At 39.2% G+C, this 15,602-nt stretch overlaps 2 protein-coding genes and 1 long non-coding RNA gene across 4 annotated transcripts; 1 reads left to right on the top strand and 2 right to left on the bottom strand.

The window, feature by feature from the left end:
* Positions 1 to 461: 461 nt before the first annotated feature.
* Positions 462 to 2,196, bottom strand: LOC130408201 (uncharacterized). Its single transcript, XR_008904731.1, has 4 exons — positions 2,091 to 2,196; positions 1,888 to 2,002; positions 1,672 to 1,755; positions 462 to 857 (listed from the first exon to the last, which is right to left on the bottom strand). It is a non-coding gene; the product is annotated as an uncharacterized LOC130408201 (long non-coding RNA).
* A 139-nt stretch (positions 2,197 to 2,335) lies between these two features.
* Positions 2,336 to 10,994, top strand: kif20a (kinesin family member 20A). 2 transcript variants are annotated; one of them, XM_056731914.1, is made up of 19 exons: positions 2,336 to 2,478; positions 2,622 to 2,817; positions 3,223 to 3,336; positions 3,472 to 3,591; positions 4,090 to 4,228; positions 4,625 to 4,800; positions 4,886 to 4,973; positions 5,050 to 5,262; positions 5,372 to 5,483; positions 5,804 to 5,878; positions 5,980 to 6,123; positions 6,455 to 6,623; positions 6,702 to 6,851; positions 6,945 to 7,084; positions 7,219 to 7,321; positions 7,457 to 7,706; positions 7,831 to 7,922; positions 9,378 to 9,515; positions 9,991 to 10,994. In XM_056731914.1, exons 2-19 carry the CDS (start codon positions 2,638 to 2,640, stop codon positions 10,345 to 10,347), a joined length of 2,760 nt encoding a protein of 919 aa, XP_056587892.1. In that variant the 5' UTR covers positions 2,336 to 2,478; positions 2,622 to 2,637; the 3' UTR covers positions 10,348 to 10,994. The 2 variants fall into 2 exon arrangements, with proteins under 2 accessions (XP_056587892.1, XP_056587893.1); XM_056731915.1 differs by lacking the exon at positions 9,991 to 10,994 and adding an exon at positions 9,736 to 9,963.
* Positions 10,995 to 11,005: 11 nt separating this feature from the next.
* Positions 11,006 to 15,091, bottom strand: cdc23 (CDC23 (cell division cycle 23, yeast, homolog)). Its single transcript, XM_056731916.1, has 16 exons — positions 14,982 to 15,091; positions 14,526 to 14,598; positions 14,238 to 14,375; positions 14,111 to 14,153; positions 13,928 to 14,033; positions 13,509 to 13,641; positions 13,257 to 13,434; positions 13,082 to 13,179; positions 12,903 to 12,984; positions 12,678 to 12,831; positions 12,482 to 12,601; positions 12,331 to 12,406; positions 12,171 to 12,232; positions 12,004 to 12,082; positions 11,466 to 11,585; positions 11,006 to 11,354 (listed from the first exon to the last, which is right to left on the bottom strand). Exons 1-16 carry the CDS (start codon positions 15,089 to 15,091, stop codon positions 11,187 to 11,189), a joined length of 1,740 nt encoding a protein of 579 aa, XP_056587894.1. The 3' UTR covers positions 11,006 to 11,186.
* Positions 15,092 to 15,602: the final 511 nt, after the last annotated feature.

A 15,602-nucleotide genomic window follows, 5' to 3' on the forward strand; every position in this document is an offset into this window, starting at 1 on the left:
GCCAGGCAATCTCCCTACTAAACAGATAACTGCTCCTTAAGAGCATTATTCCACTTTCATTACTCCTACAGTATGCACTATAGTGACTTATATGTACATTTTATTTGTACATGTATACAACACTACATCTACTTACTACATTATCCATTTGCACAAGTGTACATACAATCTGTTAATATGTAGATTGTACTTTATTCTACCCTGTACAATGTTTCTTATGTTAATATCCCCAATTTTCTGTACAATAGTCTTTTATTTTACATATGCATATTTGAGTCTTTTAGACTGCAAATCTTATCACATTGTATAGTTATTGTGTTGAATGTCTGTACTAGAAGCTTCCAAGACCAAAGAAAATTCCTTGTGTGTGCAAGCACACTTGGCAATAAAGCTCTTCTGTTTCTGATAATAAACATTAACACTAACAGTCCAAAAATAGTTCAAACTAATAAACACATTAGCCTGCAATCAATTATTGCAACATTCTGTTACGTTGCTTTATTATTTATTAAAAAATATACAATGTTAAAGCATACAAACCTTCTCTGCACGACTAATATTAAAGTCATATACTCTCAAATACAAACCAAGAGGTATTAAAGTAAAGTATATGCTACCATAAATAGGGGAATACAAAAAGTGAATGGGGACCAATGGAAGAACTACTTTCTGTCTTCAGCTGAACAAAATGTCATACAGTTTTGAAATGTCATGAGGGTGTAAATGATGTTTTTGAGTGAACTATCCCTTTAATAACATGGTAGAAGTCAGACATCCATGGAACAGCAGAGTTGTGTTCTGCAGGCCAACATCTGTTCAGGCCTCTTGATGTCTTTTGCTGGGTCCCACAGAAAGACCTGCAATAGAAATCACACAATTCAAAGCCATTAAAAATCAATTCAGTCACAGAGGGTATGAATAATTATGAGCAATGTGTATTAGAGAAAAAATACATTTGTTTCCTTATGACATATCCCCTTATTTAAAAATCTCCAATGAAGAGGTTATATTTTTGCAACATTTATCAAGAAAAGATGCAGATTTATTTTCACTTTCACAGCCTTCCTTGATCATATTTACCAAGGGTAGGCACACTTTTGAGCACAACCAATACAAATATCACAATAATTATAACAAATTGTATTTCATTTCATTTAATTCAATGCAGATAATCAGAATAGTTCACAGTCTGCGAAAAGTGTCTAGGATAGACAATAATATGAAGAGATCATTTGCAAATCATCATTTTCCTAAATCATTTGTTTCATTGTGTTTTTATTGCGTTACTTATCCATATTATTCGAGTTGTTATTATTATTCAATTAAAACAACCCGGCTGTTTAAACGATATTGCTTGGAATGCAAAGTGAAAAACATGGTTTATGAAAATGAATAAAATCATCAGTTATCTGTTTTCGCAAATAAACTCTTCACATTTACTTCGAGGTGCTCGGTTCACTTCAGACAACACAGGATGCCAGATTTAAATTGAAAGACGACCCATTTAGAAAACAAAGTATTCATTTTTTCAACAGAGGCTGCGTTGCACTCCTTAAACAATTACAGGGAGTGACGTGACAGAAAACTATTTGTCCAGTACGGTTCCTTTTACTCAGCAGGGATTCTCCATAAATGGGATGCTTGCGGTTGTCAGTGTGTTAACGCACTTACCATATACAGTATTGTGTTCCCTGGGTCAGCGCCATTTCTTTCAAGGCAAACAAACCAGCGCGCCTTATACGAGCCATTTACCTGCTGACGGTTGTGTTGAAGTTAGTCAAAAATGCGCAGATGACGCGCAATTCGATGAAGTTAATATATTATTGATTCATGAGTTGAGTATGTGCGTTCAAACTGCGCAGCATTTAAAACAACCCGCAAACTCACCGCTAGTGATTTGACATCTGCACATGATTCTCATAATTCCATTCACCGCGACCCCGTTCAAAAACTCACAGACTTCCTGAGGACCTTCACCCCCATTTTCGAAAACTCATGGGATCTAGAGGATATAATGACCCATTAACCAATAATGACACATTTTGGATCCAGAACGGCGAATTTCGCCGACAGGTGACAAGTTTGCATACCTCTATGCCAGCCAAATATCGCGCCTCAGTATGTAACATTACTGAATAATACACATGCATAAAACATCGCTGGAACCATGACTGGAACGCCTATTAAGGAGTGGCGACGTTGCGATATTGACCAATCAGAAACAAACTTTATGTGAAGCACACTGATTGGTCATGCCCTGGAGCTCTGATAGAAGCCGATTGGTGGAGAGCACGGAGCGCTGTTTTCGAATCGGTCATTGTCTCAGTTGTAGCCGTTAGTACGAAATCGCAGGTGGACAGACCAGAAGCGCTCAGTGAAACATTATTTAGGTTTATACTTAGTTTAGCTGTGGGTGTCATTTATTCGTAACATTGCATTTTGGATTGTATTATTTTCCAGAGCTCGTCATTAAGCAAGGTAAGCGTATACGTTTCTTTTAAATGACACGATATTCTATGCTAACTGCTATTAGCAATCGAAACCCCCACCCAGTTGAATACAATTTTCTGCTTTTCTCTAAAACGAATAGGTCATGTTATTCACGAGTTGTGTTATTACAGATCCAGATCGGTTGTAATGGCCCTGACATTGGCGTCTCCTTGCGGAATACTGTCCGATGATGATGAATGCGGGGCTGTCTTTGAATCCACGGCTGCTGATATTGGAGGTCTCATGAGATCTCAGCGGTTTGTGTCCCATCTCCCAGAGATTTCAGTCATAACTCCTGCTGCAGACACCCAAACACCAGCTAAAGCGGTATGATGGCATGTTATAACATCTCTTTTCAACACAGTTGTCCCACAACTGTATCAGAAGCTCAAGTCACAGTTATAAGTATATGAATGACATTACATTAGGTGACAAAACATCAAAAGCATGTGGTGTCTGTCTAACAAAACTGAGTGTGTTAGTGGAACATATCTATAGTTTTTATTGAAATGTGTTAGATGCTTAGACACTTGCCCCAGATATGTGACATTGATGTTTATTCAAGTCTTTGACTCCTTTACAATTCTTCTTTTCATTACAAACGGCTGTAAGTTATGTTTTTCCCCCGGTAAAACAAGCTGCTTGTTTATGAATAGCTCCACTGTAATGCATTAGATCTTCCAGCGCTTATGTTAGTTGTCTTTACATCGTCTCCTCTCTCACCCGGAACAGCCCAAGGGGGATGTAAGCAGAAGAGGCAGCGCTGATGATGGATCAGAGAAGCTAAAGGTCTTTCTGAGGATTCGTCCTCTTACCGAGGCTGAGAAGGAGCGGGGAGGGGAGCAGGTAAAGTCATGAGGAATTTGACACGCCTCTGTGAGGCGCAGGCTGGGTGCGGTGTTTTTGGCTATTCTGACCTCATGTTTTTGCAGGAATGATTACAAAAGCGATGATTGTACATGATAGAAATGTTTTGTTTAGGGCTGTGTGAACGTGCAGTCTGAGGACAGCCTCCTGCTCAGAGCGCCCAAAGACTCCAACAACATGAAGAACGCAGAGCGAGGGGTTGCACAAAGCCTGCACAAGTTTACATTCACTAAGGTAATCCATGTCATTCGTAAAAAAAACTGACAACAATCCTAATTTAATTGGCTCGGACTAATGTCAATTTGCAAAATTGATGAAGACATAATAATAGGAAATACTGTGTACAGAAAGTGGATTGTTGGTCTAATTTTGTGGAATTAAGAGTTCTGGTTAAGAATGGAGTGTGTGATAAAAATCAGTAAACACATCATGTAATAATGTATAAAACAATCTTTGAAAATGTGAGCAAGTTATCCAAATTAATCCATTGTTATTTGTCACACAGATGATATTAAAGCCAATGTGATGCATTTTTATATAATGTATAACTTGGCACGTTGTATAACATCAAAAGACACCGCAAAGATATGCACACAGCTTTTTCCATGAAAAAATGTATAGTTCCAGTAAAAAAAAATAAGATTTTTTATCTTAACTTTTGAACATTAAAGACAATGAGTATGGTGTCAAATATTCATGTTATCGAACTGAAGGACTGTTTTGTTCCTCCAGATATTTGGAGCACAAACTTCGCAGCAGGAAGTTTATGATCACACCATACGAGAGATGGTGCGAGATGTTCTGCATGGAGAGAATCGCCTCCTCTATACTTATGGAGTGACCAACTCTGGCAAAACCTATACCGTACAAGGTAAAATGACAACAATACACCATCTTTCATTAAATTAAAAGTAACAGTTCACCCAAAAATGAAAATTCTGTCTTCATTTACTCACCGTCTTGTCATTTCAAACCTGTGTGACTTCCTTTCTTCTGCAGAACACAGAAGAAGAATGTTGTTTACTGGCCACATTTCCCTTGCATTGGTTTTGTGTCCATACGATAGAAGTGAATGTGGCCAGTGCTTTTTTCTTACCAGCCTTCGTCAAAATATCTTCTTATGTGTTCTGCGTAAGAAAATCATGAAGGTTTAAAATGACAAGAGGGTGAATAAATAAAATAATAAAAATTTGTAGGTGAATGATGGCTTTAAACAACATTGCGCTTCTATTGGATAACTTGTCCTGTCATTGCATGGATTGAACAGGGAGCGGTGGAGAGGCAGGTCTGTTGCCAAGGGCACTGGTGTCTGTATTTCTTAAGCTATCTGGCCGACTGTACTCGGCCATGGACCTCAAGCCTGTACTGAGCCAGGAGGTCCGTAAACTGGATGCCAGTGAGGTCCGCGCTGAGGAAACAGGACGTGAAGCCCTGCTGAAAGAGGTGAAAGACGACATGAGGACAAGAACATCTATTGTACTATAGAGATGCTGCCTGCGCTGTATCTGACTGTCAGTGCTTTATTTAGGATGACTCCAGACTGCGTGCAGGTCTATCTTATGACAGCGGCATCGGTGGACTCTCAACTACCAGTCATATAGCAACACAGCTCGAAGGTGAGCATCTATCTGCCCCTCCACACAATGAATCATTTAACCTTGCTTTTAACCCCAATTGGTCTGTGCGCTCCAGATTCAGATGGTTTTTGTCTGGAGGCGAATGGTTTGTCCCTCAGTGGTGGGGAGGATCTGGAGGAAGGGGCTCAGTTCTCTGTTTGGGTCTCATTTTATGAGATCTACAACGAATTTCTGTACGACCTTTTGGATGCTCCGCCTTCTCTTCAGTCCCGCAAGAGAGCCACTCTACGTCTCAGCGATGACAAATATGGAAACCCTTACGTGAAAGGTAGGAATAGCACAGAGATGTTTTCAAACTGCTTTCATGACAAGTAGCCTGCATTTGTGGGCTACAAGTGTGTTCTCTGTAAAATGTAAATAAAACGATCTCTCTTTAGATCTGACATGGATTCACGTACGAAGTGCAGAAGAAGCCTGGAAAGTGCTTAAGGTTGGACGTCGCAACCAAAGCTTTTCCAGCACTCATCTAAACCACAACTCCAGCCGCAGGTACCCGCCATCACTAAACCTGATGTGTTTTTAGAATGAAAATGGTTGGGAGATGTCAATTAAAAGCTACGTACAAAAGGATTACATTAATGCATTTGGCAAACGCTTTTATCCAAAGCATCTTACATTGCATTGTCCTATACATTTGTTTCTGGGATCGAACCCACAACCTTGCGTTAACAACCCAATGCGCTTACCTCTGAGCTACAGGAAAGCAAAAAGATCTGTCTGTAAATGCATGAAGATGGTAGTTCAACAAGTTAACATAAGTGTAAACATGCTTGTTGCGTGAGGCTAATATTACATTTTCACTTTTTTAGTCATAGCATCTTTACCATCCGTGTTCTACAAGTGCAGGCCCAAGCGGATCTAAAACAGAAGACCCGAATCAGCGAGTAAGTCTCAGTTCTTTTAGATTCGTCTTTTATAATCTAGACTTTAAATGACAGAACTCTCTGAAGTAATCTAAAGTGTTTGGCACCGTCTTAATCGGCAGGCTCTCGGTGTGTGATCTGGCTGGTTCGGAGCGCTGTAAGGATCAGCAGAACGGAGAGAGAATGAAAGAGGCGAATAATATCAACACCTCCCTGCTCACACTGGGCCGCTGCATCAGCGCACTGAGACACAACCAGAACAATAAGTGAGTGACAATACTTTACCTATATGACTTACTTCCTTATGCAGAATGCAAAAGAAGATATTTTAAAGAACGTTGGTAAACAACACTAACACTAGCCCCAATTGTATGAACACACAAAACCACTGAGACATTTCTCAAAATAGCTTCTCTTGTGCAGAACAGAAGAAAGAGTCACATACAGCTGAATAAATGATTACAGAATTTTCATGTTTGGGTTAAATATCCCTTTAGATGGTTATTTTACCCCAACATTGAAACCAAATTAGATGTTATAAATATATAACTGGATTTTCCTTGACTTTGAATCAAATGGATTCTCTTATGTGTACAGGTCACGGCCTCCCCTGGTCGTTCCATTCAGAGACAGCAAGTTAACCAGAGTCCTCCAGAGCTTCTTCTGTGGTCACGGACACTCTTGCATGGTGGTCAACATCAACCCTTGCGCCTCCACCTATGACGAGACCCTCCAAGCACTCAAGTTCTCTGCCATCGCCACACAGGTAAAAAGATGCTGTTCTTTTCACTTTTCTGTGCATCAGCGTTTAAATACTCACCAAACGTTGACGTTCAAACTTCAGCTGGTGCACGGCCCGTGCAGTAAGACACGTGTGGCGTACATCTTGTCACTGCTCCGTGAGCAGCAAGCTCCACAACACCACACCACACTGCTAGAAGAGGAAGAGGAGGAGAGCGATGAGGAAGGAGACATCACCATGTTTGACCCGGAGGTAAATCCACACAGTTGGATTCATTCTAGTCTCCTCGAATTTATCCTTCAGAGGTGTTCAGTTGTTTCAGCTGGATGTATTTGTGTTGGGCAGGCCCTCCTGAAGGCCATCGATGTTCTGAAGCGCGAGGTGCTACGTCAGCGGCAGGAGAAAGACGAACTGGAGGTCAAGGTTCGAGAGGAGGTGTGTGCTGAAATGATGGAGGTCATCAGCCGCATGCAGGATGACTTCAGGTAACCAAAGGATTTGGATTAAGGTCCTTAAACTTTTACAGATCTTGGAGTCCATATAAACTTTCCACCTATGCAGGCAGTATGAAGATGTGTTGTTATCGTTGGTGGTTTTAAATTTCTGCCTTGTTGCGCAGTGAGACGCTGGAGAACGAGAGGGATCTAAATGAGAAGAGGTGCGAGAACAAGATCAACAACCTGAAAAGCAGCTTGAAAAAATATTACAGCCAAGAATTAGAGGTCAGTCCTGTGAAAGAGGCAGTTTTAGCCAATGAACTCCAGAAACCACCGAAGGGACCACCCTTCTCTTGTCACTTTAAAATGCAGGTGTGAATGGGAACATGAAAAGATCTTGACGCATATGATTTCTTGAAGGAACGAGACGAGGAGATCAGAGAACTTGCCGCTGCTCTCAAAGAGAGGGAAGAGGGCGGTATAGCCCCAGCTCCCATGTTCCCGCCTGTGACGGACGCTAATGCTCCCCGCCGCTCACGCCGCGTGGCTTCCACACACAGAAACAACACAGAACACGAGAGCATAGAGCTCATGCAGTGTAAAGCTGAACTGGATCAGTGTAAAGCTGAGCTGGACCTCAAGCAAACTGAACTGCAGCTGAAAACACTCGGTAACTTGTTCTGTTTTCCAACAAAAAAAGCATTCTTTTTGAAAGCATAGTGGGTTCTTACTGGTAATAACTGTCTGAAGCGAAAGGTCATGAGTGAATAACATAAATGTTGGTCTGTTTGTAGAACTGAAGCGCTTCCAAGAAAATCCTTCTTTCTCTGGCACCACCAACACCGTGACGATTACAGCGGAGAGGAAACTAGAGGAGGGTCAGAGGGTGAGGAATGCAGTCTTTCAGTTTCTTATTAAAGTGTTGAGCCTTGCCTATATATATGGATTAAGGTCCTTAAATTAGATATACATCATTTTTACTGCTGAATATTACGTGAGACATTTCACAGACTGTTTTTCTGATATTTTGTTTACTATTTATAGGTATGTGTTTAGGTTATTATTTTGGTTTAATTCTGTGAACTACTAAAAATATTTTGATGTTCTGTAATTTTTCAGACCTCAGATACTGCCAAAGAAAACAAGTTCATATTCGCTTCTAAGCAATACAACAGTCATATTTCTACATGTTTTTGGAAAAGTTCAAAAATATTTGTAATGTGATGACCTCGATTTTTAACACAGTTTTCATTGTACTGTCAGTCTTTCACATTGCTGTTGGGTGACTTTATCACTCCAGGTTTGATTTTGTTGAAATTCAACGGACACTAGACTGACCACAATACATATTTTTATACAGTACTGAAGGAATTTATAATTAAAAAGGTCTAAAATATATGTGTATATATACACACACCTTTGTTGGGTGTAATCAGTTACTCTAATTTAATTAATTTCCCTTGAAAACGTAGAGTAAGGGATTACTCTTGTTTTTTTCTGTAAATAAATAGTTACTTCTGAAGTAATTAAACTAACTATTGTGTGCAATAGTTTACATTCGAATTCTAGCTTTACAATTTGTGCTTTAATGTATAATTCTCACATTTGTAATACTTTGGTAAAAAAAGGTGAAATTAACACTCTCAAAGTGTCTTCTATATATACACATGTGAGAGTTAATTTGACCTTTTTAAACACTGGCGATTTTGCTGTGTACTTTATGTAGTTTTCTATTATTTGAGTGAATTAAATGAGCCGTTTAATGTCTATCCTTGAATCACTTAACCAATCAAGGTTGATATAGGATTTATAAAGTAATTAATAATTTAATAAGTTTTGGAGAGTAATTTGAACAGTAATCAATTACACTATTGAATATGTAATTACTAGTAATTAATTACTCTTTCTGAGTAATTTATCCTACACTGTCTACACTAATAAAAGCATTCAATAAGTCCAGCATAGATGGAAATTCCTTGAGCAATGTATAAAAAGCTTCACAGGTTGATAGCTGGATGATAAAATGCGAAGTGTACAATTCTAGTCAAGAATGAAAGAAGCAAAACTATAACATGGAGTTCAATTATATTGACTGCTTTTAGTTACAACATAATTCCCACAGCTACATTTGTTTTATTTCATGGTTTTTATGGGTTTGATATTATTCTAAACTGGAAAAATATGAATGAAGAGTGATCCTACACTTTTGACTTGTAATGTGTATCTCAATTGTCATAGCCTTGATTTCTATCCATGAGAAGTTAAAATGAGTCCGTCCAGGAGACACAAATTGTAGAATAAGATGGACTGTATGTTCAGACTGTGTGTGTTTTGCGTTCAGAACCTGAAGCAGTTGAGGATGGAGTTACAGATGTTGGGTGTTAAGCTCCAGTCTGGAGAGAGGGCGTGCTGCCGCAACACAGACGGCGAGAAGCTGCGTCACGCGCTAGCATCTGCAGACAGTAAACTCGCCAAACAGGTAACATTTAAACACCACACACAGTTAGTGTTCTAAGATTGTCACATTTTCTGTCATTTCTAGACTAATGTACCCTTATAATCTAAACATTTTACATTAGCCAGCAATTTTAATTTATCTTGAGGTTAAACTATAAATGCTTCTTAGTCTCTACTGCACCAACACTTCCTGTTTTTCTTTCTTTCCGCATTCTCTCTTTAACCCTGTTACCCTGGTTTAGATTGTGGAAATTCATACCAAGAACAAAATGCACACAATAACATTGAAATGATTCAGAGCTCACTGATTCGCATGCTTCTGGAATGGTGTCTCTCGTTCTAATTTCTCCTATTGGTGATGTTCTCATATAATCTAATCTGTGAATGAATTAAAACACACGCTGCTCGGATAACTCCACCTTCCAGCCTCACTTTTTACACTCTGGCCTCTCTAACCCTTTCCGCTCCCCTTTCCTTCCCGTCTCTCTGTCGGCCAGGACCAAATGTTGGTGGAGCTGCACACCAGCCTGCAGCTGGTCAAAGCAGACCTGCGCAGGAAAGAGGAGACACTGGCGCAGCTGAAGGGCTCTCTGCCGCCCCAGCCCTCCGTGACACCCGGCTCCTGTAAGAAGAGAGGATGCGGAGCAGCAGCGGCGGCGGCAGTTAATGCGGAGAACCAACCTCCAGAGAAACGACAATTCTTCCGCTCCCTGTTCCCCTCATGCACTCCATCTAAGACCCCCGCGAGACAGACTCGTCAGCGGGCAGAGGTCACCACGCCTTACACACGCATACTGCGCTCGCGACAGCCCTCACCTCCGTCCACTCCCATCCAGCGCAGGGTTAAATATTAATCTTGGCTGAAGATCAAATTTTTTGCTTTTTAACCTACACATTTAAGCTTTATAATATAATCAGGTGGCTTTGTTCACTTATTTGTTGGATTTATTTTGATAAGTGATTCTGCTGGTCTTGTAAGGTCATAGTTTTACAATTTCTTTTATCATTTGCATTCTTGACTGTTTTCACTGTAAAAGCAGAATGTTACGGTAACACAGTACTGTAATTTGGATGTGATTTGAATATTAAAATTGTATATGAAGACTGGTTTTGTATAGCTCATGAGACATCTTTTATATGTATTATGCAAACCAGAATCAACTGTACATATAATTTGAGGTAATAGGAGTTACATGTATATCTCTAATATGTATACACACTATATACAATATTTTGCTTTATATTTCCAAAGTGTAATTCTGGAAGATAACTAATAGTTCAGTATTTCTTTGCCAGTTGCCAAATAAACATGCACATTTGTCTGATATATAGGTTAAAGCACTACATTATTGCTTTGGCTGCTCTTTTGCACATTTGTAAGGTTGAACTTGTTTGTTTCTGATGGTTTGTCACTTTTGAATGTCTGTCTCTCTCTCTTAATAGTATTATCAAACCTGTACTACTTGTGTGATCTCTGCAATAAAACATAAGTTCAATGCTTGGTCTCAGAAGTCTTTGTTCAGGTTGAATTTATTTTGTATAATGAACATGGTGTCTATACAAAGTTATGTACATTGTGTTCTTTGAAGACTTCATATGTGAACATCCAAATTTATTGATTTAAAAAAAATCTATATATTCAATTGCCAAGACTGTACAATGGCATCAAAGTGGGAAAAATGATGTACATGCGCTACGGTGTAACAGAAGATAAATCTAACGGAGAAACTCTCCTAACTGGAGTTGTGTTGTTAGACAGCGGGTTGAAGACGCAGGGCAAGGTCAGGTCTGTAGAAGAAGGCTCTCCTTGTTCTCGCACAGCGGAGATCTGTCGCAACAAAGCCTTGCCTTCCTCACGGGCCTAGGGAAAGACAAAAAATTTGACATGATCTTTGCATATTCTAATCAACTGGAAGCCTGTTAAGAAAACTTCAGTGTAGATTAAATCACAGAGAGATCTAAAGAAACGTACGTCATTGTAGTCACAGCAGCGCTGCGCGCAAAGAGACGCCTCATCATACAGTTTGTTCTTGAAGTAGTATTGACCGAGATATCTCAGAGCGGTGCTCACTTCAGCGTGCACCAACTGCTCCTGTGATCACACAAAACACAGCATACATTCAGGATTTAAAACCATTCCAATATATTCATACAATAGGTACATTTATTTTTATCATGAACAAATTTTTTAAATATTGAAATGAAAACAACGACCATTCATTCTTAAAAAAGATATGCTCTAAATCTTTAAGTTACTTTAAACAATACTTATTATATTTAAGTAATAAAAAATAAGAAAATATTAAGAGTTCACGTTCCCACGGACCCAAACACCACACAAGGGTTAAACAAGGTTTCTTTTCTTCTAATATAACTGAGGCCAGTAATATAGTAGTTCCCTTTTTATGGTTCAAAAAGCCTACACTATTTTTATCTTTTTAGTTTTTAGTAGTCCCGAAGAAAATGTGTGTGTGTGTGAGTTATGCATTATCTACTCCAAAAAGACTTACACCACATGAGAAAATATCCTGAATGTATATTATGTAGCACTGTGCAGCATCATCAGATTCATTCAGTTGCTCATGAAGCCTACAAACAAGAGATCACAACAAAATTAAAACAATTATCAGAATTCACACTAACACATTTCTACCGTTGACACAAGGAAACAACTCACTTTGCTAGCTTTAAAAGAGCCATTCTTTCCACATCCCCAACAGAATACGCTCTCCAGTAACACTGCGCCCACAACAACAAAATGGAGAAAATCAAAGCTACTATTAAAACAAAAGCGTTTTCATTACAATCTATATAGAGAGTACTGAATCATCATTTACCTTCTTAGCCTCAACCTGTTGTGATAGCTTTTCATAACATTCACCAAGAGCTACAAGCATTCGAGAATCATTCGGCCTAAACACAAAAACATTGTATACTCGAAGCAAAATTAAAACACAGAAAGACCAGTTCACACAATGCTGTCCTCACCTGAGCTGATGAGCTTTCCTGTAGTAATAAAGCGAGTAGAAAGGCATTTTTAGGATCTCGTAGGTCTGTCCGAGTCCGTACCAGGCACGGTAGTCCCTTTTGTTCACTTCGATCGCGTGTCTAAATACACATAGAGGTAATGCAGTGATTAGGACAGTTTAGAGACACATCAAGTCTGCACGTAAACATGATGTACCTGTAGGCCTGAATGGCAGCGGATGTGTTTTTCATCTCCATATACTCGTGACCCATGAGAGTCCAGGCACCCAGACAGCGTGGATTCAGCTTCAGCGCTCGCTGAAAATACAGAGCGGCTTTCTCATGTTGAGAGCGCAGGCTGTAGTAGTTCCCTGTGGAAAGCAAATTCATTTAGAAGTGTTTATGCCAATTGTAAATGTGTGCATCAGGGTCAAACACTCACCTATAACACAGCATGTCTCTACTCTATATTTATCAATCTCCACCAGATTATGTGCCAAGTAGCTGAGTTCGGGCTTCATACTCTGAAAGAAAACAACAGATTTTAAATAAAATTGCAGTGTCATCCACAACACTATTTCCAAGCACGTACGCATGCACAAACTCCTTCGGCAATCTCACCCTAACATAAAGCAGGTTGGAGAAAGTGTCCATGTTCTCGATGCGGAATGGATCCTGTTCCCGCAGTTCATTAAACAGATATAACGCTTGATCTATATCTGAAGAGGATATACCAAAGAATATTGTGAGCATAAAAACGCTTAATATGGAAGTCTTTCTGTCACCACGGATGCACCTCGTATGTTGTGGTAAGCCACGGCGATCTGGGAAATGATGTAGGTGCTCTTGGCAAACCCAGCTTCCATTAGACTCTGATATTTCTGGAGTGCCTCTTTGATCATCTGAAGTTCCGTGTACATGTGTGCCATGAAGAAATCCCTTACCCAACAGTCCGGCAGAGACAAAGACTTGAGCTGAGAAAGACAGAGGACCAGATGATGAAAATCTGTCTCCATTAGTTTGCACGATGGGATTGATAAAGACGTACCATTTCAATGTTGGTGATGAGGTTGCACAGCTCCAGCCATGATCCCCAGTGCAGAGGGAGGACGTGTGTTGCGGCTACGAAGATCTCCACCGCCTCCTTTAGCAGATCTAGTTTCCGAAGGACTACCCCATAGCTGGTGAGAAATAAAAGTGCACATAAACAAAAAGTATTTTACAAACACTACCAGAATTCCAAGTGGATCTGTAAAAAAAATGTAATTACTGATTTGTTTCTGGAATGATGTAACGTAGTCTCATAAGTTGTTTCCCCTATCTTTTAAGATAATAAATGCATTTATTTTACTATTCTAGCCCAGCACAATAATAAAGATAGTTCTCATTTGAATTTAATATAACATTTCTTCCTATTTCAGAGTCATAAAGTACCATTTAAGAATCGCTTCTCTAAATGATACATACAGATAGAGTGCAAATCCATCCAGCTCGCCTGCACTGTGTTTTTTGCTCAACTCCACCCGCAGCTCTCGCAGGGCTTCGTTTCGGACCTGACCCTTTTCCAAAGGACCTGCAACCAGATGCACGCTTAATTCAGAGGCATCAGACACCACCTGTGTTGCAAAAATATTTAAAGCTTCTACTTACCAAGACTATCGACCGTTTCGTCATCCTTCTTCTTTTCACCTGACTAAGAGGACAAACAGCAGGATATATCTATTTTCCACATACCCTCTTATAAAACAATAACGCAAAACATACATTTGGCTCTCACCAGATATCGTGAATACATATACAGAAAATACGCCTTCTGACTCCGGCAGCCACGGAGGAAATATGCAGATCGATCGTATTCCTTCAGGTCAAAATATGACTTGGCCAAGCAAAGAGCATCCAAATCCTGGGCATCCTCCTTGGAGACGGAAGAAAATAAATCGGTCACGTGCACTGTGGTAGCCAATGATTGTTTAGATAATAATGCCAATAAGAGTTGCACAAAAGAATTGAACATCACTGAACTTAAAGCAGCCATACAAAGAGGGTTGAAGAGCTTCAGACTGACCTCTGTTAGCTCAGGTTGTGGGGGGATCTCATTCAAAGGAAGAGGGTCCAGAGAAAATGCCAGCTCAGATGCCCTGTCAAACAAAATGTCAAAACTCTTTATAATACACTAAAGAGAAATACAAATGAATGAATGGAAGCTACAGTGCAGTTATTTAACATGCATTCAGCATTGGATGTGGAATATAATCAAGCCTTTCTGCATGCTACTTTGTACTTGCAGTCTTGCACCCTTCATTGTGTCATTTAATATCATGAATTTAAATGGAAATCTGCTTCATTATCTCTTGTGAGCTACACGTTTAGTGTTTAAGCATTAACGTTAGGTGTCTACCGTTACTACTTCATGCTGTTAGCTCAATAAGCTGTCTTGCTAGCTAACAGTCACCCAAGAAAACACTGCAATATAAAAGTGTTCTTGTAACGCTGGCGTTAAATAATAAATATGTTTGTTTACCATTTCACGCTGTGGACGAGCCCTCTTTCCTTGCATTGTGCTATAATGGAGATAAGTTGTTTCTTTATTTGAACCAAGTCGCCAATCTCACTGCTGCGGGTAGCCGCCATTTTTCATATATACGTCAAACCCGAGCGCGAGACGTGATTGGACAGACGACTGGCTCACAAAAGAGTGTAGTAAGAAATAAATTCACATCATGTTATATATAATTTTTATGAATTTTTATTGAAAAAATGTATTAGTGAAAAAGATCATACACGTGATACATACAGACTAAAATGGCCAAGCGTGATAAACCTAGAAGTAACACTTGCAGTAGGACACATGTACAGTAATAATATATTATGGCAAGATCTTCATCATTTGAGACGTCATTCATAATAAAAGTATAATAGATGTGATTCTTAATAATTGTACATAATTAAATAAGTGATTTTATTATAATTATATAAACGTAGATAATTCTGATAATGATATTAGTAAAAAAAAAATCAGTTAATAATTGTAATAATGAGCTTCATGATCAAGATAATGTTTAATAGAAATGAATACAGGAACTCTGACAATGACTTTAGTTACTGCCAATTTTTTTTTTTAAATACAATGTACGTATTATTA

Source organism: Triplophysa dalaica, chromosome 19 (genome assembly GCF_015846415.1).
Source record: "Triplophysa dalaica isolate WHDGS20190420 chromosome 19, ASM1584641v1, whole genome shotgun sequence".
In the NCBI taxonomy this organism is placed as follows: Eukaryota; Metazoa; Chordata; class Actinopteri; order Cypriniformes; family Nemacheilidae; genus Triplophysa; species Triplophysa dalaica.

What these genes read in the sequence shown, in the direction of transcription:
- kif20a (XM_056731914.1), top strand. Translation starts at nt 2,638, where the DNA reads ATGGCCCTGACATTGGCGTCTCCTTGCGGAATACTGTCCGATGATGAT. An exon ending in TGGAAACCCTTACGTGAAAG is followed by an intron (nt 5,263 to 5,371) that starts GTAGGAATAGCA and finishes ATCTCTCTTTAG; the next exon opens with ATCTGACATGGATTCACGTA. An exon ending in ACAGTAAACTCGCCAAACAG is followed by an intron (nt 9,516 to 9,990) that starts GTAACATTTAAA and finishes TCTGTCGGCCAG; the next exon opens with GACCAAATGTTGGTGGAGCT.
- cdc23 (XM_056731916.1), bottom strand. Translation starts at nt 15,091, where the DNA reads ATGGCGGCTACCCGCAGCAGTGAGATTGGCGACTTGGTTCAAATAAAG. An exon ending in ATATGTATTCACGATATCTG is followed by an intron (nt 14,154 to 14,237) that starts GTGAGAGCCAAA and finishes TTGTCCTCTTAG; the next exon opens with TCAGGTGAAAAGAAGAAGGA. An exon ending in GCTCTTTTAAAGCTAGCAAA is followed by an intron (nt 12,083 to 12,170) that starts GTGAGTTGTTTC and finishes TCTTGTTTGTAG; the next exon opens with GCTTCATGAGCAACTGAATG.